The sequence below is a fragment of the Trachemys scripta genome, chromosome 1, assembly GCF_013100865.1.
Source record: "Trachemys scripta elegans isolate TJP31775 chromosome 1, CAS_Tse_1.0, whole genome shotgun sequence".
NCBI classification, from domain to species: domain Eukaryota; kingdom Metazoa; phylum Chordata; order Testudines; family Emydidae; genus Trachemys; species Trachemys scripta.
The window spans coordinates 99,627,636-99,654,278 of record NC_048298.1 but is presented as its reverse complement, the minus strand read 5'-3'; the positions used below and the strand labels follow the sequence as shown (position 1 = coordinate 99,654,278).

At 41.4% G+C, this 26,643-nt stretch overlaps 1 protein-coding gene across 3 annotated transcripts in view; it reads left to right on the top strand.

Moving 5' to 3' along the window:
• The window catches only part of TBXAS1 (thromboxane A synthase 1), a 327,489-nt gene that overhangs the window by 110,939 nt on the left and 189,907 nt on the right, over positions 1 to 26,643 (top strand). For all 3 annotated transcript variants that reach the window (XM_034778962.1, XM_034778970.1, XM_034778954.1), the window contains one exon: positions 9,972 to 10,024. In XM_034778962.1, coding sequence (XP_034634853.1) covers positions 9,972 to 10,024 — 53 coding nt within the window. The remainder of the gene's footprint in view (positions 1 to 9,971; positions 10,025 to 26,643) is intronic.

The following is a 26,643-nucleotide window of genomic DNA, read 5'->3' as shown; positions in this document are numbered from 1 at the left end:
TGTTTGCTCCCCCAGGTATTAATACATACTCTGAGTGAATTACTAAATAGAAAGTGATTTTATTAAATACAGACAGTAGGATTTAAGTGGTTCAAAGTAGTAACAGACAGAACAAAGTAAGTCACCAAGCAAAATAAAATAAAATGCGCAAATCTATGCCTAATCAAACTGAATACAGATAATCTCACCCTCAGAGATGTTTCAGTAAGTTTTTTTCAGACTGGACACCTTCCAGGCCTGGGCACAATTCTTTCCCCTGGTACAGCTCTTGTTGCAGCTCAGGTGGTAGCTAGGGGATTCTTCATGATGGCTCCTCTCCCCTCTCTGTTCTCTTTCCCCCTTTATATATCTTTTGCATAAGGCGGGAACTTTTTGTCTCTCTGGGTTTCCACCCCCCCTCACTGGAAAAGCACCAGGTCAAAGATGGATTCCAGTTCAGGTGACATGATCACATGTCACTGCAAGACTTCATTACTCACTTGCCAGCACACACATATACAGGAAGACTCACAGGTAAATACAGCCATCTGCAGACAATGGGAGTCATTAAGATTCCAAACCATCATTAATGGTCCACACTTTACACAATTACAATAGGCCCTCAGAGTTACATTTTATATTTCTAGTTTTAGATACAAGAGTGGTACATTTATACAAATCAGATGATCATACTCAGTAGATTATAAGCTTTGTAATGATACCTTACAAGAGACCTTTTGCATGAGGCATACCCCAGTTACTTACATTCACTTATTACCGTATTTTCTCTAAAACTATCTCAGTTACATTATATTGACTTATTATCAAGTTTTTATAAAACCATATAGACTGCACAACGTCACAACAGTATTATTTTGTCTTTTTTTAGTCTGAAAGGAATCCACTGTTGCTGAGATCCAAACTGGGGAGGGGAGGACCCTGGATCAAAAAGCAGAGAAATCTACTACCTGAGCTAAAGTGGAATCTCTAACTGCTATTAGCAATAATAACAGCAAGACAGGAAGCCCTTTTCCAGTCCTCCCTGTGCTAATAGGAAAGATTAGAAGGCCAAAAAGTCCGTTTTTGACAACTATTTGGAATTCAGTCTCAGGACTTTTAAGGCTGCACCTAGCCAACATCAAACCTATTCTGAGCAGTTTGCTCTCAAACCTGTGGTCTACATTTGCTGCATTTGTACAGCACCTATGAATCCTCCATAGTCAGGAAAGGAGTCGGCTTTCTTTCCTGAGCAGCAGTCTGTTTGCAGCATGGGATCATATTGTGCTAAGATTGCTTTTGGAATGATGATTTAGCCATCGTTTATGCCTGTCTATCTCTATAATACCATTAAGAAGTTTGCATTTTAGTCAGAATATCCAATGGCTGTTAAAGGAGATTGTGTGTCCTAGTGGGTAGAACACTGGACTGGGACTCAGAATACCTGGGTTCTAGTGCTGGCTTTGCCACGGGCCTGCTGAGTGACATTGGGCAATTAGCTTCCTCTGTCTGTGCCTCTATTTAATCTGCAAAATGGGGATATCAATACTGACCTCCTTTTTAAATTGTTTTGTGATCTATAGATGTAAAGTGATATATAAGAGCAAGGTGGTATTATAAAAATGTGATTCCACTTCCCTGAAAGGAGACCAACAAAGAGAATTAACTACGTTTACTCACCATTAGCAGTATGCTCTGAATGCCTCTGTTAATTTATCTGAGGGGCATTCAGCACACAATGGAGAACATCTATTGTAATGGCCTTCTGTCACACAAGTGCCCTCCTATATGGGACTATTTACTGTTTTCTTGCCACACCTTAAAGATATAGCTGATATCAAAATGAAGATGGTTAATGATATAGTGGAATTTGCATCCGAGGAGAGACTGTGGAGACTAGGATTATATTTATGTCAGAAAGGAGAAGAGTTAGATGAGATTTAACTGACATTGTTAGGATTACGTTGGGTATAGTGAAAACTGATCAGTCATTCCTTTTTCTATTGTTTCCACTTTGGCTTTTTACAAGAGCATCGGAAGTCACAGTATACAATCTGCAGTGAGTCTGTAAGGCCCCTGATGTGGTCCTCCACACAGACTTGCAGTCATACGGTATGCTAGGACTTCTGTTTTTGCCAAAACAACCTAGAGATGAGGATAGGTTTGTTTTTTGGGAATACAATTTTTATAAATCAAAATAAATAAATAAAGAAAGAAAGAAACAAGCACCTAGGAGATCTTTGAGTGTTATCTAGATCAGTGCTTCCCAAACTCTGAGCCATGAAGGGTTCATGGGAGAGCCACGAGTGTCTTGGGGATAAAAATTAACCAGTACTAACGTTTTTGGGTTCTTTCCCTAATTAAGATACTGTGAAATCCCTAGGCTTAAAAATCCCCTGCATTTTATCTGTGGGTCTGTGTTTTATGCTACTGCTGCTCCTGGCACTGGGAGCCTGTCTTTGCCCTCCACTCCAGCAAGTGGCTTTCAGCTGAGAGATTTCCTTGGGGAAGGGGGCTGAAGGAGAAAAAGATGCCTCTGTATAATGGAACAATTTTTACCAAGTGCTCAGCCTACAGGTAGCAAATGTGCGGCTGAAGAAGATGATACCGATTGGATTAAAAATCTGTTTTTTGTAATACTTGTCTCCGTTCCAAACTTAAGTATCTTGGCTCAAGAAAATATCTTAGAATTGTCAGGTGATCACGTACTGAAAACCAAATTTTCAAATCTCACAAACCAAGAGTTCTGAGTTTCTGTTAAAGGAGAGAGTATGAGGAACTCCATGATGAAGCTATGGAAGTGCTGCTTCCGTTTGCGTCCAGTGATCTCTGTAAATCTGGGTTGTGAACAAGGATTTCTGTGAAAACTAAACATAGAAATTTAAACTTGGAGAAAGTGCCAGACATAAATCAGTCAGAAATTTAACCAAACACTGTGCCACTGTGCAATTTGAAGTAGGCCCATTCTTCTCACTAAAATCATACTTCAGCTATATCTGAACATGCCAAAAAATCCATATTTTCAAATTATAGTTTTAAACACGCAGATTAGATCAGAATATATATTTAAACAAACGATACAGTTGAATAAAATTGTAAAACTGTCCCAACTCCAGTGCTTTTGAGTCTAGGGTGCTGAGTTGGTTAAAACAAAACAAAACCCGACTCAAAAAAAACAGTATTTGGTTGTGGGGAGCCACCATGTTTTAAAATATTTGTCAGGGAGTTGCAGTACTAACAAATTTGGGAACCACAGATATAGGTAATAAACAGTGAAATTGCAGTTACAACCACATATCAGATACGAACAAGATCTAAGTTAATGGCAGTTAACTTCCAAACAAATAAAAGTACACACAGTGGAGTCTGCCTGGAGAATTCACCACTGCAGGAAATCAGTGAGCTGAATTTTTGTAAAAGGTCTGGCTAATTTTATGACTAATTACATTTGTGGTCATGCATATTAAGATAAGGGTAATTGAATCTCATGCTGAACACAGGGGTCAGAAAGAAATCTCCCTCGATGTAAAATAATGCACAGTTGGTTGGATGTATGGGTTTTGACTCTGACTTCCTTTTAAGTTTCAGACATAGGACATAGCCATAGATAAAGGAGAACATCAAAGCTGAAGGGCTGTTGTTGATGCTTTAGTCTGGTATAGTATCCAGTGTTCCTGTGAAAGTTGGAGGAGAAAGAATAGCCTTGTAAGACACAGGGCTGGGAAGCAGAAACTTGGGTCCTGTTCCCAGCTCTGCCATTGACTTTCTAGCCTTGCGTATGCTGTGTTGCAGAGGTGATGAGTTTGGGCTTTTGGGGGAAGGTATTGGTTATTGACTGAATCTCTCGTGCCATCTAATATATTGGGTGGCATTGGTTTGGACTCTAGAGAAAGATACAAATACAGCTTCTATCCCGGGAAAGGAGTCATGTCTATAAAGGGTTGGTTAAAAGAGAGCACATCCAAGAGGGGAAAATAGTCATTTCAAAATGAAAGGATTGTAGAAGCAACTCAGGGTTGTGTCTAGCCAGTTCTTTGCAAAGCAAAGGCCATTGTTAATAGATAGTATTATGGCGAAAAAAACCCTTCCCTTTTAACTTTTTATAAAGATCTAAAAAGGTAAAAAATAATTTACAGTTTTCTTGGTATTTAGTTCAGGTAATTTTTTATAATTGTATAATGAGAACACATTGTCCTAATTTTCATATGCAGATTCAATTAGCATTCAGTTAATTAGCCTTTACAAATGAGGATTAACATAATTGCATAACACTAACCTCTCTTAATAACTATAAAGGGTAGGAAGGCTGTTTTTAATAAATTTGGAAGGCTTATATATGTTTTTTAAAATCTGAAATGACACACACATAAATTAAGCCAAATTACACACAAAGGACAGCTATTAGGAATGATGATCAAAGGAAACAAACTGTGTACATGGTTTAGAATAGTGCTGGATAGAAATTCACTCTGGTTCTCTTCCTTGCCGTCTGCTGGCCTCCTAGTGTTTCCTCTATGATTATTACTGGGGAGATTGAACCATCCAGGGAGTCATTCCTTAAAAGTGAGCTCTGGCCTTATTATAATTGAAGTGTTGCTAGCTCATCTTTTGAAATATATATGATAATTTGGGTGGTAGGCACACAAAACCTATTGGATTTCAATGGGAATTGGTACCTGGTTCCCTTGGGCTCCTTTTAAAAATCCCAGCCCTACATGCTATTAGTTTCTGTTACCTGATGTAAGTGGATAGATATGGATTTTGTGTCTTTATTTGATATGGATATTTAAATAGTGATGCTCCAGTTAAGAATATCATCATGACACAAAATACAACATATGACTGGGGGACCGAAAAGCACATGGGTTTAGTAATGGGATATGGAGCCTTTGGCTTCTAGGTTACAGGTTTGAATCCAGACTCTCTTGGTGGTGACCTTTCAGTGGCCTAGGTGAGGAGACTTGGTGTCTGTCCAGTCCCTCATGAACAGGTGTTGGCATCAGATAACACTACAACTGATATTCTCAAGCCAACATTTGAATGGGCATGAAACCCCAGAGATGTTCATTTCAGGCCAGAGTTGAGGCAATTTTACAGGGCAATGCAAGGAAGCTTGTACTGCTGTTGCTCATGCTTCATGTGTTCTGTGGTGAGGGGAATGCTGTCTCCAGTTCTGTCAATGTGATACTTTTCATAAACATGTAATAAAATAAATCTGCTCTCTGTTATTCTTAAATTAGAATGCTGCTCATTTAATGGTGCTTGAGTGACATATCATCTCCATTACCATATGGTCCAATACCCCTTGTGTTCTCATTTAAGTACCCTGGGCTACCCTATGTTCTAGAAGAAGCTTTTCCTGTAAAAATTATTTTGTTGACTAAATTCTTGAGCTGTGGGCAATGACAGACCTGTATTGCATCCCAGTGCGTGTGCTCGCATTAAAACCATTTTACCCTGCCTCTTGTGATCCCAGCAAGGATCCTAGTTAATTTCACAAGTCATATGATCTGTTGTCAAATTGCAGAGCACCAACATTTTCCAGAGTGGCCACAGAAATTTTGATGCCTCCATTTTTCTGGTGATCAGATTGAATCACCTTGACCTTTTAGAAGTGCTGAGTCCTCAGGACTCCACTTGAAGTCTATGAGAACTGCAGGTGCTCAGCACCTCAGAAGACCAGGCCCACAATGTCTTATACTTAGCATCCAAAAATTGAGAGAGACAAAACTAGTGGCCATTTCTGAAAACACTGGATATAGTGACTCCATACAGAGATGCCTCTGTCCATTCTCAACTGGAGGGGAAGGTCTCTGCAACACCGGTCTTTTGAGAGTCCAGAGAAGTAACCTAGTGAATGCAGTGGAGGTGGGGAAATCCTGGGAGACCCTTCTTTGGGAGTGTGATAAATGAAGTTGGGGGTAGCTCCCTTCAGTGGACACCCAGCCAGCCAGTTCACTGTAAAAAAAACTCCTTGGACCCAGGAAGGAACACTTGGAAATTCCTTCTTGTGGGGTACCCTCAAGCTCTTTCACCTCCCCCCCCCAGGGAAGAGCTGAGAAAGAAAACAAAGGAAATTAACTCTGCTACCAGCTAATCAAACAACATGCCCAAACCTCTTAGGACATCAAAAATCCAATCCTGTTCTTAAAAAAGGTAAATTTTATTAAAAACAAAAAGGAAAAAAATACATCTGGAACTTATGCTATTGCTAGATTTTAAAAGAGCAATTCCAAAAATTAAGCAACCAAACTAGCTTTCTTGGGGCTTCAGCTTAAAGGTTACAAGCAAACAAAAGCATTAGGGGTTAGCACAGAGGAGATCCACAAGCCAAAATAAGAAATAAACCTGACTGTGTCTAAATAAACATTCCCTATCCAGATAATTTCTTCTAGGTATGGAAGATACTTTTTCATACCTGGTTCAAACCTTACACAGCATTCCTGCTTATAGCATTGCTGCTCTGTGTCAGAATCCTTGCGGGCCCCCACCTTCTGTACTCAAAGTGACAGAGTGGGGATTCAGCCTTGACAGGGAGAATCCACTTTTAAAAATGGAGACTTGAGTCCCCATTGTCCTTTCTGATTTCCCTGATATATGTGCTGCAGAGTCTGAAATCTTAACATGAAATCGCTTAAGGTAGTTTCTAGTGGCCAAATTCTGCTCTCCCTGACACAGCTGTAATTCTCATTTCCTTCAGCAGGAGTTCTACCTGTGTGTGTCTGAGAGCAGAATTTGGCCCTATGAGTTGTTTTGTACACAGATACATTTGATAACTTACAATCAGTCAAAGAAAGGAGAGAATCCAAACATCCTGTGGGGAAGCTGGCACAAACCATGTAAAGAAAAAGCTTTCTGAGTTTCAGGCAGTTAAACCACTTCAGCTGCTGTTTCCATGGTGTACCAGTTGCTGGCTAAATATGCCTTCCTCAGGAAAGGAATCCTTCAGCTTGCATGCATGTGTTATCTCTTTGATAATGGCCCATCAGTAGGAGGGCAGCTAATTGTGATGGCCAAGTGCAATTTAAAAACCTTTTCCTGAGGTGGTATTTGTGATCAGTCACATTCTGCAGCCTTTCAGAAAACGAGAAAGGAGAAGTGATTTTTCTAACTTGGAACAGCATAGCTGCCCACTTTTTTACAATTAGATATTGTGACACATTATTTAAAGTGGTAACTTCAAGGTCAACACTCATGCACTTAGGTATCATTAAAAATGGCATAGTCTATGCTACATTTTCCTTCTGATTCCTGAAAAACTATAGTATTTCACTTCCTCCACTCCATCACCCCCCATTGTTCTAAAGCTAGAGCAGTAGGTAATGCACTGAGTACATGACTAGGAGGTAGAGCTCCTAAATTCTAATCTTAGCTCTGCCACTGATACAGTGTGTGGCATTTGGCAAGTCAATTAAAGCTCCCTGCCTCAGTTTCTTTGTAAAACAGCTGCTCAATGGTTTGTAGATGCTCAATCATGGTATATGTGGAGACTATTATTGCAGTTACAATCCTGGGCAGCCCTACAATAATACCTCATAGGGCCAAATTCACCTCAACGGGTGCAAAGAAATTGCAAATGCACCTCCCTTCACCTGCAGGCTTGCTGCGCTTCAGGCAGGATTCACTTAAGGGGAAGGACAAGGCGGTATTTCCACCACACCCCTTTGTTGGGAGTTATGCCAGGGGACATAAGCTTTAGTGTTTATTGGAGCCCTGCCAGTGAAGACTGAATCAGTGCTAGTTGACAGGGTAATAGAGCTCTTTCTGTCAGAAAGACTTTCCTATCTCTTCCATTGTTCTACATAGTGTAGTTGTAGCCGTGTTGGTCCCAGCATGTTAGAGAGACAAGGTGAGTGAGGTAATAAAATTGAGCACATCACTGGCCACCAACAGTACCAGGAGTTGTGAGCCAGAGTGACATTGCTCTCCCACTACAAGAAAGGGACCAAGTGACCTTCTCCATTGGATCATATGAACTAGAACCATCAACTCCCTGAACATTAAATCTTACCAAATGAGGGTCAATCCATCCTCCTCATCATATCCACTCATACTCCACACCCGAACATAGCCACCCTATGAACTTCATACCCGCATATCTCAATGCCTGTACTTTGACCCATCAAACTTTTACCCCCAATCGGGGATATTGCAGATTATATATTCCTTATGCCACCTGATCTTAAACCAAACTTTGCACCCTCGATAATCTGTACGTTATTCCCTGATAACCAGAAACTTCTATGCTCAAACTCTGTTCACTTTTTTTTTTTAACATCATCTTAATAAAATCTGTTCTTTTATTGGACCAACTTCTGCTGGTGATGAGACAAGCTTTCAAGCCACTCTACCTTGAATGGTCTCTTACAATATGTGCTAAGTACTTAAGCTAAACCACCTGTTTCACTTTGCATTTTGCTGTAAGGCTGGAAATTCTTTCCCCAGACCCGTAGAAGAGCTCCGTGTGGCTCGAAAGCTTGTCTCTCTCACCAACAGAAGCTGGTCCAATAAAAGATATTACCTCCCTCATCTCATGTCTCAGAAAGATTTTCCTGACATCCAGCCTAAATTGTCCCTTTTAAAATTTCATCTCCTCTCATCATTATGTTTTCTAAAATCTAAAGTCATTATGCTGGCTGATATTTTTACTCTATCTTTCTGTTATATAATTAGAACACAAATAAACACACGATTGCCAAATTGGTGGTAACTCAGTTCCATGGGACAAATCACATGTTAAAAACCCAGTGATTAAAAAAATAAAAAGTTCAACAGTGGATTCACTTTAAGAATTCGAAAAACCCTATACAACCCCCTATTAGAAAAGAATTGTATTTAATTTTATCTATAGTAGAAAAAAATATGTAATTTGCTCTATTAAATGGGAGATCCCTTGCCAACTGCCAGATTTTTTTGAATTATTTCAGTGCAAAAAATCAACAACAACAAAAGCACAGATACTGCATTATATTGTGTTTCATACATTTATGTTGACTATGGTTTAATTTTAATTATTTATGATATTTCATACTGTTCTAGCCAATATTCCATAGTATGTTGTAAAATAGCAAAGTCTTCATCTGAGACCTCAATGCACCATTTTGCTAGTGAATCTTGGCTGAGAATGGACATAGCCCATGAATTATAGAAATGCAGATCAGCAAGGTCATACTGCAGTTACTTTCCCTATCTAAGTGAAAATACAATACCGTATGATTTTCTGAATACTGTAGTTTTGTCTTAATCATGGGAGGGATGTTTGTTTATTCACATTTGGGGAAGCACTTTATATACCTCCCCTCCTGCTACTCAAATTGTATTTATGTAACATGGTAGCAATTTAGAATAGTGACAAATTTCTTTATCTAAATGGATACCAATTTTCCTCAATTATGAGAGTGAAACACAAAAAGTAAAAATTCAAAATAAGTCTGTTAAAATAAAGCTGTTTAATTTTTCTGTTTGTCCCCAGTGACTACTTAGCATTAAACTCAAACCAACCAGGGATTTTTTATTTGTGAGATAATGTTTTATTGGTGGGTTGTTGTTGTTTTTTATTTTTTTTTCATGCTTTCTTTATTTCTCTTGTGTGCAATGAATAAGTCATATTCCTACTCTCTATTAGTTTCTCCATTTTCCGCATTTCCAACCACAAACATACAAAGGTTATGAGTTAGGCCCCAAAATCGTAAGATTGGCTTAAAATTTTTTTTAAAAATTTTCTTTGGTCTTGTATTTGCATTTGGAGCTTGTAGAGCTCACGTTTTCAAGTGTCTTTCTGCAACCTGGAGAACCAGAAAGTTGTGGTGGTGGTGTTTTTTCTTAAATGAGAGCTGAGTTTCTCATATAGTAACATTACTCCAGGAGCTGGGATTTAAGAAAAACACCAGATATCATGAGTGTTGGTAACCCTGCATTCTAGGATCTCAAATGTCCTGGTAATGCCATATAGAGTTGATGATAATAATGTGGTAACTCTCCTTCTCTTTACTCAGGGCTTTTGGGAAAACCATACAAAACTGATCACGGAGTATGGACCTGTTTGTGGGTAAGCCAGCAATACTCTTCCTTTACTCTGTCTGTTTCCTTGTTGGTTTGCAACTTAGGGTATGTCTACACTACCCACTGGATCGGCAGGCAGCGATTGATCCAGCGGGGATCGATTTATTGCGTCTAGTCTACACGCGATAAATTGACCCCCGAGCCCTCTCCCATCGACTTCTGTCCTCCACCGCTGTGAGTAGGTCTAAGTACGTCGACTTCAGCTACGTTACTCACGTAGCTGAAGTTGCGTAACTTAGATCAATTCCCCTCCCCTCCCCCCAGTGTAAACCAGGACTCAGTGACAGTGAACTAATGCCACTTTGTTCCTGAATAAAAGCATCCAGATGGAGGTTAATACACTGATGTGCATCGACTTCACACCTTTAGTTGATTCACCTTCCCTTTCTTGAGTGTCTCCATATAAACAAGTCCTAACATTAAACATACAGACAATTCTGCCTAGAACTCAGTCTTTCTCAGGCCTTTACAAAGCTACCAACCTGGTAAAATACGGGTGTTGGTAGCAGCGGCACAAAGGAAAATATATCTCTTCTCTCATGTGAACATTGAACTGATGAGGGGAGGAAGTGCCCGTAAAGTTGCTTCGGTTTACGTGCCCGTCACCTATGTGATTTTGAGTTTTCACCGTGAGACAAGGAAATGTCCACCAAAATTTAATGTAATTTAAGAAAAAAATCACGTTTGCAAAATACTGTGAATTTGAGTTAAAATCTCTCACTCCATATCTTTACAAAACTATACATTTTTAAAATATCATGAAGTAAAAAGTAAAAATTGCACACCTCTTTCCCCTGTCCTCCAGCAGTAGTTAACCCCTCACTAGTGCTGAGGAGGGACTACACCTCAGGAACAGTACACTGGGACTTCCCTAAAGTCAATAATTTCACTTGTCTTTGACTCCCACGTTGGTAGCACAAGTTTTGCATTGTTATTATAGTGCTAGAACTGCACTTTGCCTTCCATTCGTTTCTATCCTAAGTGGAAATAATGACTTCCAGGTTCTCTCTATCCTTGGTATTTCCAATGTGCTTATTACTTTGATATATAAATACTGACCAATAATTACAAAGAAAGCATGGACTCGATAGAGACACTGGTTTTGTGTCTCATTACAACAATCTGTAACTCACTAATTCCCTTTTGTCCTATGACTGCCGAAGTCTCAACTGCCCACTTCATTATGAATGGTTTCTTGCAACATGTTTTAACTTCTTATGCTTAACAATCTGTTCCACCTTGTATGTAGCTGTGATGCTCTGATTACCTTTCCCAGACCTGATGAAGAACTCTGTGGAGATTGAAATCTTGTCTCTCTCACCAGCAGATATTTGTCCAATAAAAGATATTACCTCACCCACCTTGTCTCCCTCATATCCCGGAACCAATGTGACTATAACAACACTGCAAACAAAGAAAGCATAAATAGTCCTGAAAGGTTTTTTTCTTCCCTGTTCCACAGAAGTTCAGAATGTGTATGTGTGTGTGTATGTGTGTATATTATAAATATGTTTTGGATGTTATTCCTACAGAAAGGCTTTATCAAAAAGGAGTGTTTTATAATTAATCTGAAGACAGGCAAGTTGAGGTTCAGACCTAATGGAAGGCTCACTGCCAAAAAAATACTCCACTCCCTATTTCTGACAATCTAAACCAGGGTCTTTGCAACTGTGTCATCCCACAACTATGTCTGCAGATAGCAGAGGATGAGGTGGTCTGCAAGATCATAGAACCATAGAATATTAGAGTTGGAAGAGACCTCAGGAGGTCTAGTACAATCCCCTGCTCAAAGCAGGACCAACACCAACTAAATCATTCCAGCCAGGGCTTTGTCAAGCTGGGCCTTAAAAACCTCTAAGGCTGGAGATTCCACCACCTCCCTAGGTAACCCATTCCAGTGCTTCACCACCCTCCTAGTGAAATAGTGTTTCCTAATATCCAACCTAGACCTCCCCCACTGCAACTTGAGACCATTGCTCCTTGTTCTGTCATCTGCCACCACTGAGAACAGCCTAGCTCCATCCTCTTTGGAACCCCCCTTCAGGTAGTTGAAGGCTGCTATCAAATTCCCCCTTACTCTTCTCTTCTGTAGACTAAATAAGCCCAGTTCCCTCAGCTTCTCCTCATAAGTCATGTGCCCCAGCCCCCTGATCATTTCCATTGCCCTTCGCTGGACTCTCTCCAATTTGTCCACATTTTTTCTATAGTGGGGGCCTAAAACTGGATACAATAGTCCAGATGTGGCCTCACCAGTGCTGAATAGAGGGGAATAAGCACTTCCCTCAAGCTGCTGGCAGTGCTCCTAGTAATGCAGTCCAATATGCCATTAGCCTTCTTGGCCACAAAGGCACACTGTTGACTCATATCCAGCTTCTTGTCCACTGTAATCCCCAGGTCCTCTTCTGCAGAACTGCTGCTTAGCCAGTCGGTCCCCAGGATGTAGCAGTGCATGGGATTCTTCCGTCCTAAGTGCACGACTCTGCACTTATCCTTGTTGAACCTCATCGCATTTCTTTTGGCCCAATTCTCTAATTTGTCTAGGTCACCCTGGACCTATCCCTACCCTCCTGCATATCTAACTCTTCCCCCCAGCTTAGTGTAATCTGTGAAGTTGCTGAGGGTGCAATCCATCCCATCGTCCAGATCATTAATAAAGATGTTGAACAAAACCGGCCCCAAGACTGACCCCTGGGGCACTCTGCTTGATACCGGCTGCCAACTAGACATCGAGCCGTTGATCACGACAGTCTAGCAAGCTTTCTATCCACCTTATAGTCCATTCATCCAATCCATACTTTTTAACTTGCTGGCAAGAATACTGTGGGAGACCGTATCAAAAGCTTTGCTAAAGTCAAGATATATCACGTCCACTGCTTTCCTCATATCCACCAAGCCAGTTATCTCATCATAGAAGACAATCAGGTGGGTCAGGCATGACTTGCCCTTGGTGAATCCATGTTGACTGTTCCTGATCATTTTCCTCTCCTCCAAGTGCTTCAAAATGGTTTCCTTGAGAACCTGCTCCATGATTTTTCCAGGGATGGTCTGTAGTTCCCAAGGTTCTCCTTCTTCCCTCTTTTAAAGATGGGCACCATATTTGCCTTTTTCCAATAGTCTGGGACCTCCCCCAATCACCATGAGTTTTCAAAGATAATGGCCAATGGCTCTGTAATCACATCAGCCAATTCTCTCAGCACCCTTGGATGCATTAGATCTGGACCCATGGACTTGTGCATGTCCCGCTCTTCTAAAGAGTCCTTAACCTATTCTTTCACCACTGAGGGCTGCTCACCTCCTCCCCATACTATGTTTCCCATGATAGCAGTGTGGGAGCTGACCTTTTCTGTGAAGACCGAGGCCAAAAAAGCATTGAGTACTTCGGCTTTTTCCACATCATCTGTGACTAGGTTGCCTCCCCCATTCATTAAGGGTCCCACACTTTCCCTGACCTTTTTCTTGTTGCTAACATACCTGTAGAAGCCCTTCTTGTTACCCTTCACATCCCTTGCTAGCTGCAACTCCACTTGTGTTTTGGCCTTCCTGATTATACCCCTGCATGCTCGAGCAATATTTTTATACTCCTCCCTAGTCATCTGTCGAAGTTTCCACTTCTTGTACGCTTCCTTTTTGTGTTTAAGCTCACCAAAGATTTCACTGTTAAGCCAAGCTGGTCACCTGCCATATTTGCTATTCTTTCTGCACATCGGGATGGTTTGTTTCTGTGCCCTCAATAAGGCTTCTTTAAAATACAGCCAGGTCTCCTGGACTCCTTGCCTCCTTATATTAGCCTCCCAGGGGATCCTGCTCATCAGTTCCATAATGGAGTCAAAGTCTGCTTTTCTGAAGTCCAGGGTCTGTATTTTGCTACTCTCCTTTCTTCCTTTTGTGAGGATCCTGAACTCAACCATCTCATGGTCACTGCTGCCCAGATTGTCACCCACTTCTACTTCCCCTACCAATATAAGATAGTCCATAGGGCTTGGTAGACTAGGCCAGGACTTAAAACTCAAGTTCTGAATTGGATGGGAGGAGAATGCAATTTGCAGAGCAGTGGTTGCCTTTGTTGTCTGAGGTATTTGCTGTACCAATTGCATCCTTTTTGTAGCAGTCACATTCACCCCTAGGGAAAGTGTCTTGCAGAGATAAAACCAAGAGGAATGATATCATGGCTGTCAGTGGCTAGATCCTCGTCTGAGAGGAAATGATATAGTGTCCTGGCCAGCCAGAAATAGAAAAAGATGTTCATTACCACTGTGGCAATTTGCATTTGTTTGTGATGGTAATGGACTGAGCATGATTCTGAGGCTTCATATTATTCCAAAGATCTGTAGTCTTATGCCGTTAAACAATGGTGATGATAGAGCACTGGCATTAGTTCCTCAGTATGTTTTCCCTATTCTTATTAGTATCACATCTGTTTTTAATATGTTGATCTAGAGCTCTCTGCTTTTCACTCATCGGCTTACCCGTTCCTTCAGGCAGTGGTGATGGCAGAACAGTGTCAGTAAAAAAATGAACTGGTGGCACATGAATCACACTCTCCCTGAGTGGTCTCTTGTAGCTGTTGGAGGATGAGAGAAAGCACTAAGCCTTGTTAGACTGCACATAAGATGATACGTAGGTATATATCCTGTCTCTCTGGGGTCTGGCTGATAGGAATGAGTGGATCCAGCACACTGCTGCCCTGTTTAATCCTGCAAAGTCTTGTATGTGTGTCTTCAGCTCTGTCTGACTAACGGTGCTGAAGGCTGCAGAGACATCTAGCACTAGCAGCACAGAGGTTTCTTTCCTATCTGTGATGGTTCTCAGGATATCCAGGACTGAGTGTCACCTTGTTACCACCTCCACCCCATCTCCAGCATGAAGGAGTCTTGCTTGTGCTTAACTGGGTATCAGCTCCCTGACACCACCAGCCAATTAGCCACCTAAGCACTCTTTTCTGGGCTATGCCTTCCCTTACTTTGCCTTGCAGGTTAACAATAAATACACCCCAATCCCTGAGTCCCTTCGAAGCATTCCCCTGTAGTGTTCATACCCTTATCCACTGAATACTCACAGAAATACCTGGTCTGCTGTCCCCAAAGGAAGAATGTACACACCAGCTTCAATGACTGAAATCAGGATCAGCACCTTGCTTAGTATCACAGCACTGAGATACATTTATAGTGCAAACCAGAATAAGTTTATTAACAAAGATTCAAGAGTCAAGTGATAATGAGTGAGCATATTGGAAACAAATGGTTACATATCAAACAAAACCATAAAACACTTTCTAGATACTACATTTAACTAACAGGTTAATCTCCTGACTAAAGAAGTTTATCTTACCTCCATAGTCCTCTGCAGCATTTCAACCAAGGTTGGCTAAGATCCTGTTTTCATGAATGTAAATGCACTGTCAATTTACTTCGTGGATGTAGAATAAGGCAGTGTTTTCTTTGCCTTCTGCTTATAGCCTCAAAATTCATTCTCTGTAGCCAGAGTCAGTATAACCATCCGTGGTTTGTTTTTCCTGTGTGCAGCTGTCTTGTTGACGTCACATCTCTTTGATAACTTCAAATGTAAATGGTATCCATTAGGTTAGCTTACAATGTTTACTTAACATTCCAACAGAAAGACAGGTGAACAAACACCTCTTGTGTGACAGAAGACCTGTTTCTCCATCTAAGAACATATTTTCTGTGTGTGTGTGTGTGTGTGTGTATATATATATATAAATAACTTTTTACATAGTATCTGTACATACATTTGACAACAATATTAAGGACCAGTGTGGCCTGGCTGTCACTTAAGATTTCACATGACATTCAACAAAGACAAATGTAAGGTGCAACACTTAGGGAAGAAAAATGAAATGCATAAATATAGAATGTGGGATAACTCTCAGGAAGAACTTCCTAACTGTAAGAACAGTAGGACAGTGGAATAGACCTCCTAGGAATGTTGTGGAAGCTCCTTCACTGGAAGTTTTCAAAAGGAGGCTGGATACCCATCTGTCTTGGATGGTTTAGACACAACAAATCCTGCATCTTGGCAGGGGGTTAGACTAGATGACCCTTGTGGTCCCTTCTAAACCTGTGATTGTATGATTCTTTGGTGAATCGGAATGCACATTCCAGAATCAGGACATTCCTGAGACTCCCTTGCCAGTTGTCATTAAGGGGTTCTTGGTCACACTGTACAAGGCCAGGAGAAGGTTGTTCAATAGCAGGAAAGTTTCTGGGCTGTGTCCTAGAGAGAAACCTGATTTGTCAGGGATCCAGGAGTTTGGCAGAGAATAAATGCTACTCTTGAAATCTCCCAGGAAAAGGAATTTGCGGGACACTATTACCAGGCTTGATGTAAGCTCAATTAGTGGTTCTAGGAAAATGTTTGGGCCCCTGGTGGCTGCCTTTGTGTGTGTATATGTGAGTGTGTATCATGTATTATTATGATCTACCCAATGCATGAAACTCCTTCCTCATCCCTGCAGATTCTTCTATTTGAGTCTTACAGTTCTTGTGAATACAGGTAACAAATATTATGTGGCAGCTGTGCATGTATGACCAGAATCAAGGCATTTGACCTGATGGCCTTGGAGAAGATCTGGCATTTTTCTCTTTTCAGATTGAAAACAGCTTCCCAATAAGCATGAAGAGCAATGATCTGTATTTTCACACTGGTGAAGTGTGTTGAATACAGATCTTTGGAACGGAAGCCTTTATTCTCCCCTGCCCCCCTCCTAAGGTCACTTGAATAGTCTGAATGATACCATCACAACTGTTTTCTTTCGTGTGTGAATTGGTTTCCTTGACAACAGGATGTCAAATCAACTTTTCAGCTTTAATCAAGTCAAAACAATATATCCCTTCCATTCCAAACAGCTTCAAGTCGTAGGGAATTGTTTCAAGCAATGTTTTCTAGGTCACAATACCACATATATATAAATATATATATTTGCTCCTGTGTGCAGAACCAAAGGAGAGGTGATGTCATTGTTCCTTTACAGAGAGAGACAATGCAAATAACCTCCAGTGGTGAATGTGCGTTGTGAAATTCCCAGGGCTGGCCTTACGATGAGGCGAACTGAGGCGGCCGCCTCAGGTGCCAGACTGGGGGGGCACCACTAGGACCCAGAGTGTAGAAAATTGTGTCTGCTGCTGGTGCATATGTATTCTCTCTGCTCTAGATGCACAGAGATGGTGGAGTGCTGTGCTGGAGGAATCTGGGCACAGGAGACATAACAGGTAGCCAGGAGAAAAGGTGAGAGGGAATAACAGAAAGCAGCAGGAGCTGCAGGGAGAGAGAGGAGGAGGAGCCTCTTATGTACCTCTCTAGCACCCCCAGGAGGCTGGACTGATTAACACCAGCTTCTCAGGGAGCTTCCTGTTTCCTGCTGCTTCCCTGAACCCACTTGAGGAGAACAGGCAGTCAACTGAAGTAGTAGGAGACAGTTAAGCCCTTAAGACACTGATATTTTCCCTCACTCAGGCTCTGCTACCAGTCTGCTTATTTGTCCCCTTCAATTGAGTGTTGAGAGCCACTATAGCTGGCTCAGAACAGCAGTCATGAGTGAAAGAGGAAAACGCCCCTCTGGGGCAGCATTCAGAAAAAGAAAGAAAGTAAAGGAAGCTTTTCTATCTAAGCAGGAAGGAGCTCTCCTGAGATACATAGACACAAATTTTCATGGTGAGCCTTCCGGCCCCAATGAGGATGTGAGTGGTGAGGAGATGCCTGATCTTCCAGTTAGTCAGAGTGCAGGTGACCTGGCAGCTACTGCAGCATCCATATCTCCATCTCAAATGGATGTAACCATGCACATTCCTGAAGAAAAGTATAGATCAGAGAAGAGTGTGGTGGAGGCGCAAGAAACAGCTGCTGCTGAGTTTAGTTCCTTAAGTCTAGATGATCCAGGACTGTGGACCCACTTGAGTAGTAGCCTGAGTGACTTCCTTGTACTGCATGGGCCACAGCAAGTGAAAAACTTCATGTTCCCCAAAGACAATGAAAATAGAAGTTTCCATCCAACATATTATTGGCATGAAATCCCCAATGATGACAAAGTGGAGAGGCCATGGCTTATGTACTCAAAAACCCAGAATTCTGCATACTGTTTTTGTTGCAAACTCTTCCAATTTAATGTTCCAGCCACATTGGGTTCTACAGGAACAAAGGACTGGAAAAATCTGGCTAGAAATCTGGCATGCCATGAGAAGGCAGCAAATCACCAGAGAGCATTCCAGAGATGGAAAGAGCTTGAGATGAGACTAAGGTTAAAGGCCACTATAGATGATTGGAATCAAGAGAAGATTGCATCAGAGTCTCTTTACTGACAAAATGTTCTGAAAAGGCTCATTGCCATTGTGAGAGAGCTTGCTACCCAAAACCTAGCACTGCGTGGCACTTCAGATCACCTGTTTGTGCCAAACAATGGAAACTTCCTTAAAATTGTGGAGTGGATGGCTGAGTTTGATGCTGTACTCCAGGAGCATCAAAGAAAAGTCACCACTCAAGAAATGTACACACACCACTACCTTGGAAAAACAATTCAAAATGAGATCATACAGTTACTGGCAACAAAAGTCAAACAGAAGATTGTGGCAGATCTGAAGTCAGCAAGATATTGCCCTGCTCTCCATGTGTCAGTATATAATGTCTGCATCTGTAACTTTCACTCTATGCATCTGAAGAAGTGAGGTTTTTACCCACGAAAGCTTATGCCCAAATAAATCTGTCTTTAAGGTGCCACCAGACTTCAAGATATTACTCTGTTATTCTAGACTGCACACCTGACATCAGCCATACGGAACAAATTACTTTAATGGTGCGTTTTGTAACAACAGAACCTAGTGAAAATGTCCCTGCAATGGTGACTGTCAGAGAGCATTTTCTAGAATTTATTGACATTGATGATACTACAGTAGCTGGTATGACAAATGTCCTTCTTAAAAAGTTGGAAGATACGGGAATTGTGATAGCTGACATGAGAGGTCAGGGCTACGATAATGGTGCCAACATGAGAGGAAAGAATAGAGGAGTGCAGACCGGATCCGAGAGTTAAATCCTCGAGCTTTTTTGTCCCATGCAGTTCTCATTCATTGAATTTGGTGGTCAGTGATGCAGCATCAGCTTTTAGTGAGGCTGCTGGATTTTTTAATGTAATTCAAAGCATCTATGTATTTTTCTCTGCATCAACTCATTGATGGCACATTTTGAAGCAACATCTGGGAACATCCTCTCTGACACTGAAACCACTGAGTGCCACACAATGGGAAAGTCGAGTGGAGGCGATAAAGCCTATCAAACACCAAATTGGGAAGATAGATGATGCCATAGTTGCCATTATGGAGGATAATGCTATGACAGGAACTGTTCATGGGAGAACAGTGGCAGAGGGAAAAGGAATCACCAGAAACACATAACTTCAAATTTCTGTGTGGCTTAGGGTTGTGGCATGACATACTGTTTGAAATAAATGTTGTAAGCCAGAGACTCCAAGGTGTTGACCTTGATATATGTGGAGCAATGGAACAACTGGAGAAAGCAAAGTCATACTTACAGTCTTACCGGTCAGATGAGGGATTTCAAAACATACTGAAGTGTGCACAGAAGTTGGCAGAGGAACTTCACACTGAAGCTATTTTCCCACCCAGTCAAGAATACAAGAGTCACTGAAGAAGAAGACATTTTGATTACGAGGCACAGGATAATCCTATGAGAGACCCCAAACAACAGTTCAAAGTTGAATTCTTTAATCAGGTGCTAGATTGTGCAATATAGTCTGTTGAAGAACGTTTCATGCAGCTCAAGGAACACAGAAGTATATTTGGGATGTTGAATGATATTCCAAAACTCCTCACTATACCTGAAGAAGACCTACACCAGCAATGCAGGGCACTAGAGACAGTGTTGACGCATGATGACATGCGCGATATTGATGCGAGTGATTTAGGTGATGAACTGAAAGCCCTTTCAAGACACATTTCAGCAGGATCAACTCCAAAGGCTGTTCTGGAATAATATGTGCACAAATAAGATGACCACCCTCTTTCCAAATGCTTTTGTTGCTCTGCGCATACTTCTAACACTTCCTGTAACAATTGCCAGTGGAGAATGCAGCTTCTCCAAGCTGAAGTTAATAAAAACACGTCTACGCTCCACAATGACACAGGAGAGGCTGGTTGGCCTTGTAACCTTCTCATTAGAGCATGAGCTGGCCCAGACTGTGGACCTTCAGGAAGCAGTTTAAATCTTTGCAACCAAGAAGACACGGAAAGCACCACTTTGATTATTCAAACAGATAAAAATGCCAGTGATTACTATGCAGACAAAAAAAGTTACATTTGCTGTTCAGGTGTTTGAAGTTAAGTGTTACTTAAAATTTTTGAACAAGGCATTTTAAGTTGTTCGTTCTCCTTTATTGGGGTAGGTAGCAGAGCAGTACCATGAGAGGAGTAGAACAGGAAGAAGGCAGAATTGAGACCTTTCAAAGTTTTGGCCCCAGTGAGAGGGCATGGGGGCGTCATTTGAGCTCCCCACCTCAGGTGCCAAAATGTTGTGGGCTGGTCCTAGTAGAAGCTCCTCTATTTTCATACAGGGAGGTTCCAGAATGGGCACCAAAGGGAAAACAAACTACTCTTGGATTCAGTACACAAGGAGAGATGCAATGTTCTAGTTCCATTGAAATGAATGGATTCATGCTACCCACTTCAGTTTGAAGAGCTAGAATCACCAAATAAAGTGGCTGTCCATGTGTGTATGATTCAGTTTTATCTTGAAATACCACCTACAAAGATGCTTATAATAAATGTGCTGATTTTTCATGCAAAAACAATGACAAAAATTCTATTTAGAAAAAACATGATTTATGTTGTTCCCCTTCTTCTTACTAGCAAAATAGGATCTTGGTTTCTGTGGGATTTATTGTGTTCTGTAGCTTATTCCTTAGATTAACCCCCAGTTTCTAAGTCCATTACTTATTTCTCTTGCATCCAATTGTCCCATTTCAATTCAAAGATATGACTTCTGGTGGGAAAGAGGTGGCACGAAACAAAGAGCCTTAGTGGATGAAGAGAAGTATGGGAAAAATATTATACAGAATGAGAAATGTGTCTAGTACAGTGGTTTTCAAACTTTTTTAGCTGAGGCCCCCCCCTTTGATTTTACAATTTTTGGTTGCACCTCCCCCCCGCCCCCCAATCCAGACAAAAAGAGGTGAGTCGGGGTGGAGGTGGCGCTCCCTTTCAGAGTTCCATCATGGGTGGCTGAGGTCTGAGCCACCTGGCATCGCCGCTTAACCCCCGAATGTTCCTCCTCGCCCCCTCCCTTGGAGGGTGCACCTCACTGTTTGAAAACCTCCGGTCTAGTAGAATGTTACCAGGTCTTTAGAAGCTATGACTTAATCCTATTTTACACATGCACGCCATGTGCATTTGATTGGCCATCATGGTTGCATCGTCATTATTTATGTGGCACCATAGGTGCACATTGGTGGTGCACAGTAGGAGAGCTGGGTCAAAATAAGTAATAGATTTCCTGTCCTGAAGAACATAGCATGGAAAAGTACAGAAAAATACAATACAATATTAGAATGACAGGTGGTAGATACAACTGGAATGAGTCACCTACTAGGACTTGAGCCTCCAGTAAACTCCATGTGGGCACAAGGATCCAGTCAGAATGAAGGACTTACCATGAAGGTTGTAAAGCATTTTTGCAGCAGAATGCACTGTAATTCATGGTTGCAGTGTTCTTTCTTGATATGCCTTGAGCATGGAACTGCTCCCAATTATTGTAGGCCAACCCCAATTCCTTCTCCTCCGTCAATACAATCCTGAACACCTACCTGCTTTGTGAACCCTAGCAACTACACATCCTTCTTTGCTCACACCCTTGTGTGCCATGACATTGTGAGCTCTTTGGGGCAAGGCTTTTGTTCTTTATTTAGCACATTTTAGCTGTTTTTTAGGCTCCTGCTGAACACTTCTGGCTCTGTATAAATAATCAAGAGCTTTAGCACCAATGATGTGATGTGCAACACAATGCTGTTCATAATCCCGTTTTGTTGTTTGTTATAAACTTATTATGAGCAAGTTATCCATCTTCAGCAAAGCACCTGCAGCAAACTCTGCTGAGCCTAGGACATAAGCCTTTTGGTGCCAGCACAGTACTACAAAATGAGTTCCCAGGGTATGGAACAAAGCTAGGGGTATCTGCATTGATACTTGAAGCAACTGGGTCATATCTTTGATGTGAACTGATCTACATTTTCTTATAAAACATAATTATTTTATAATTAGTAACTTATACAAATTTTAATGACATGTCCTGGAAGTAAAACAACAGGCTGGATGTTCTTAAGGAATTTATAGAAATACATGACATCTGATCTGTCTAAAAAAAGACATTATTCATATCTTGTCATTTAGGGGGCTGGATGGCTCAAAGAATTAGCAGTAGAATATGGAGTCAGTCGGTAAGCTGAAATGTAGCTAAGGCTGCATATGATTGTAATTTATACAGTCAGCTAACAGCTTTTGAGCAGTCTAAGCAGAATGAATATGCTTTCTTAGTGGCTGTCCACACCAAACATGCCATTACAAATGGCACTAGTTGGCTTTGTTAGCCATTTTTGTAGGTAGACCAAGGATCAAATTGTTGAAGACACTGAACTCTCATTCCAACTCGTGGTCCCTCTGCATCAGGCATGAGGTATGCTGGTGACTTATTGTGAGGAAGGCTTGTGTGGCTACTGCTTATGCTATACCTATTCTGTGGATAAACAGGGGATATACATTTTCAGGGCTGTCGATCTGGAACTGTGCACAGAAATTATCCTCCCTCCCCTTCCCCAGAGTACCACAATAAAATGTTGGTCCCATTCAATAGAGCCAAGATTTCACCCCCAGTGAACAGTTTTAGGCATCATCATGTAGTTAGTTTACCCACAGAAATAGTGTATTTACTGTCATTTAATTTTACAAGATTGTTTTTATACCTGTTTCTATGGCAATGCCTTATTCTTCCTCACCTGGAAAGAGTAATCCCAAAGTAGGTGTTTCATCATTATTTCTGATGATCAATGCAAACAAATCACAGTTTTCTGAAATAGCCTTATCTTGTGTGATTTTTCCCCCCCTCCTTTTCTGCCGGTGGTTTTAATGGACTCCCTGGCTATCCTGTGGGCCTCCTATTATTTTTTAAACAAGTCATTTACCATATTTCATCTAGAGAAAGACATGGCTTGGCAAGAATGGAGAGGGGAAAAAAATCGGGCTTTCTATTTTTGATATACAGCCTTCTTAATCTCTGGTTCACATTTTCCCTGCTAAGGTTTGTTTTCTTAGCCTCCCTTAGGCTGGATTTCCACATTTTAAAAAGGATTATTTGCTTTTTGGCCTGCATAAAATCTTTTACCATTCTGTCACTTTTTTGCTTCTTCTTGCATTGCGATAAGATCCTTTAACTCTACAGGTATGTACACTACACGCTCTATGGCAGCACTGCAGTGTAGACACTACAGCGGCAGAAGGGGTTCTTTCATCTCTATAGTGAATCCACCCACTCAAGAGGCAGTAAATCATGTTGACTGAAGAATTCTACTGTTGACCTTGCTTCACCTATGGTGTGGGTTAGGTCAACCTAACTACATCGCACAGGGTGTGAAATTTGTCACAACCCTGAGCAATGTAGCTAGGTCGACTTGAGTTGTAGGTGTAGACCAAGCCTAGGGTGTTCTTAATCAGTTCTAGACCTACTTCTGTGGATTGCAAGTATCTAACTTTTCCCTTTAGACAGTTGTAACTTTGGGCCATATTCAGCAAAGTCCTTGAAGACGTGCCTAACCTGAAGCACATGAGTAGTCCCACTAAAGTCAATGGGGCAACTCAAAAGCTTTGAGTGAGGCAGATGCTTTAAGTATCTGGCTGAATCAGGGCCATCAAAGGGACAACTTAACAATTGCTTTTCTATCTGAAAAATGTGTAACTACTACAGGTATAAGTAAACACCTAGTGCAACGGAAAGAAGTTGATAGGATGAAAAATATATTTCTCTTTTCCCGCCATTTGACAATATTTTGTGTGTAGACAGCTCGACTGGTGCCCTTTGTAGTCTGTTAGCCAATTTCTTGCATGGTTAAAAAAATCCTTACAAATATCATCCAAGCAACAGAAAAACATCAATAATTTATCTTTTCTATGTTGAAAACAATATAAACTTTCAGGACCATGACTATATAAAGAAGCTTTATCAGAAACTGGAATTCGTTAAAATCAGTCAATTAAAAAAATCAACATAACATTATGCCTTTCCATTTTTAAACAACAGTATTCTAGCCTAAAAAGTTTGATGTCACAGAACAATGCTATCTTGTGGTATGATTCCCTACACAGACTCAGGATATCAAACTTAATTACATTCAGTCATTGTTACTTTTGATGGCTTAATCAAACTATTCCTGAAACAACGTTTATGAATTGTTCATAGCTGTCAGGTGCAAATGCAAAACTCATCTCCACACAGCAAGCTATCCCCTGCAAAAACCCAGATATCCTTCTCCTCCATGGCAAACAACGTGCTACTTTTCTTAAGAGCTCAAATACCACAGTGATTAGAGTGTTATATAAAACTTAGGTTGACGATATGCTGAGCCTTTAAATTTATCAACTGTCTTTTTTGGTCATGACATGACATGGCCCAGTGGGGAGAGATGGAGGAGCTCTTGAATGGCTTCTTTCCTTTCTTTGTGGGAGGTTTTCAGAGAGCAACTTTGTGCAATTGCTCATATTCCATGAACACTCTCTATGGTGGGGTAGTGGTGGTTCTTGGGTTATAGAAATGTGAATCACCTTGTTTCCTCCTGCCTCGAGTGAGAGGAAACCTTACCCGTGATAACTGGCTGTTAGCCCCCGAAAGCCACCCGCCAGTTAGCCAAGCTCTCTCCTCCGGGCTAGGCCAGTCCTGTCTTTGCCTTGCAGGTTAGCAATAGGTGCGCTCTAGTTGCAAGTCCCTTCGCAGTGTTGCTCTGTGATACCCAGCCCCTGACACTGGCTACTCACAGAAATCCCAGCTCCTATGCCCCTAAAGAAGCAGTGTACCCCAGTTCTACCTTAAACCACCACTCCCGTACAACAAACAGCACTTGTAATAAAACAAAAGGTTTATTTAAGGAAGACTAGAGATTCAATTAGAAACAAGATAGAGTGATGGAAACGGTTACAGTACAAAACAAAATCATAAAATGCAAACTAGGTCCTACACATATTAATAGTTACCTTTCGTATTTAATCAAGTAGGTTTTCCCCCCGAAGTTCAGTCTGTTGCAGAGCTGGCTGGTTTACAGAAACCTTGATTCAAACGTTCATGAAAACACTCCTCCCCCGCTCCACAAGATATCTCCTTAGCAAATGATCCAGAGTGCCTGTCCCTCCTCTGTGTTATATTGAAACAGTCTTGGTTTTGTTCAAAGACAGGGTGATCCCCAGTCTGTTGTAATGTTCCTTTTTACCTCCCAAGTGGCTTCGATTGTTTGCAGATGTCTCTGAAGGTTTTTCATTGATAGTATAGGGATGGAGCAAGGCTAGACAACTGGGCCATCACCGAGACATGAACCCCTGGTGACTAATTTTTACTCTAAGACCTTAAAGCATACTTTCAATATAGTTACATTTTTCCTTAAATATTACCTGTAGATGCATCTCGTAATGATTGAGTCTTAATAAGATATGAGCTTTTTGTCGATACTTTACATGTTATCCCTTCTGGCTAAATATCCTGCCAGACATGTGTTTGGTATAACGAGTTTGTCAGACCTGACATGAGAGTTGTTTGCAAAGGACAGGGGACCCTTTGCTAAGGGGCTTCTGTATCAGAGGAGTACAATGGGTTTTTTGTCCTGTCTTCCCTCTTATTCAATATGTATTTAAGACCTCTGGGAGAGCTAGTAAACTGACACAAGGCCCAATTTTTCAGTGCCTTGGATCTGATGCAGTCTTTTGCACCAGTTCAAAGTGAGTGTAAAATGCTACCAAATCCAAATGATAGCATTGTGCACTCACTTTGCACAGGTGTGAATGACTATGCAAGGTGCAAGGCAGTGGAGAACAGGGCTCGGGGTCTGTGGTGTCTGCCCATCTCTACGTTTCTATCTTCTCTGGCCTGACTCTTGCTACAGCACCAGTGATTTAGTATTTGCAGAAGATGGGGGGCTGGCTGACTGGATCATGACTGAGGTGTAATGCTGGTAGTTTGGGGGAAGCACCCAGGAGAGTTGGTGAGAATTGTACCAGTGCCCTTGATTGAGGGAGTGAGGCTGCCATTTGCAACAGAGGTTAGCAGTTTAGGAACGTAGCTAGATCCTGGATGCTCAGGTAGCAGCTGTGGCCAGGAACACGTTCCTTACTATCTGCACCTTGTGAGAGACTCTCTTGACTATGTGGTTCCAGATCTTTATTGCCTCAAGGCTAGACTGCTGAGACTGCTTGTTCAGTGGAGTGTCACGCCTAGAGCACCTGTAACGCCGGTCAGTGCACCATCGTCTGCATTGGCTGCCTGTGTGCTATTTCAGATGATGCTTTTGACTTATAAGACCCTCGGTGATTTGGGTTCTGGTTACCTGAGAAAATT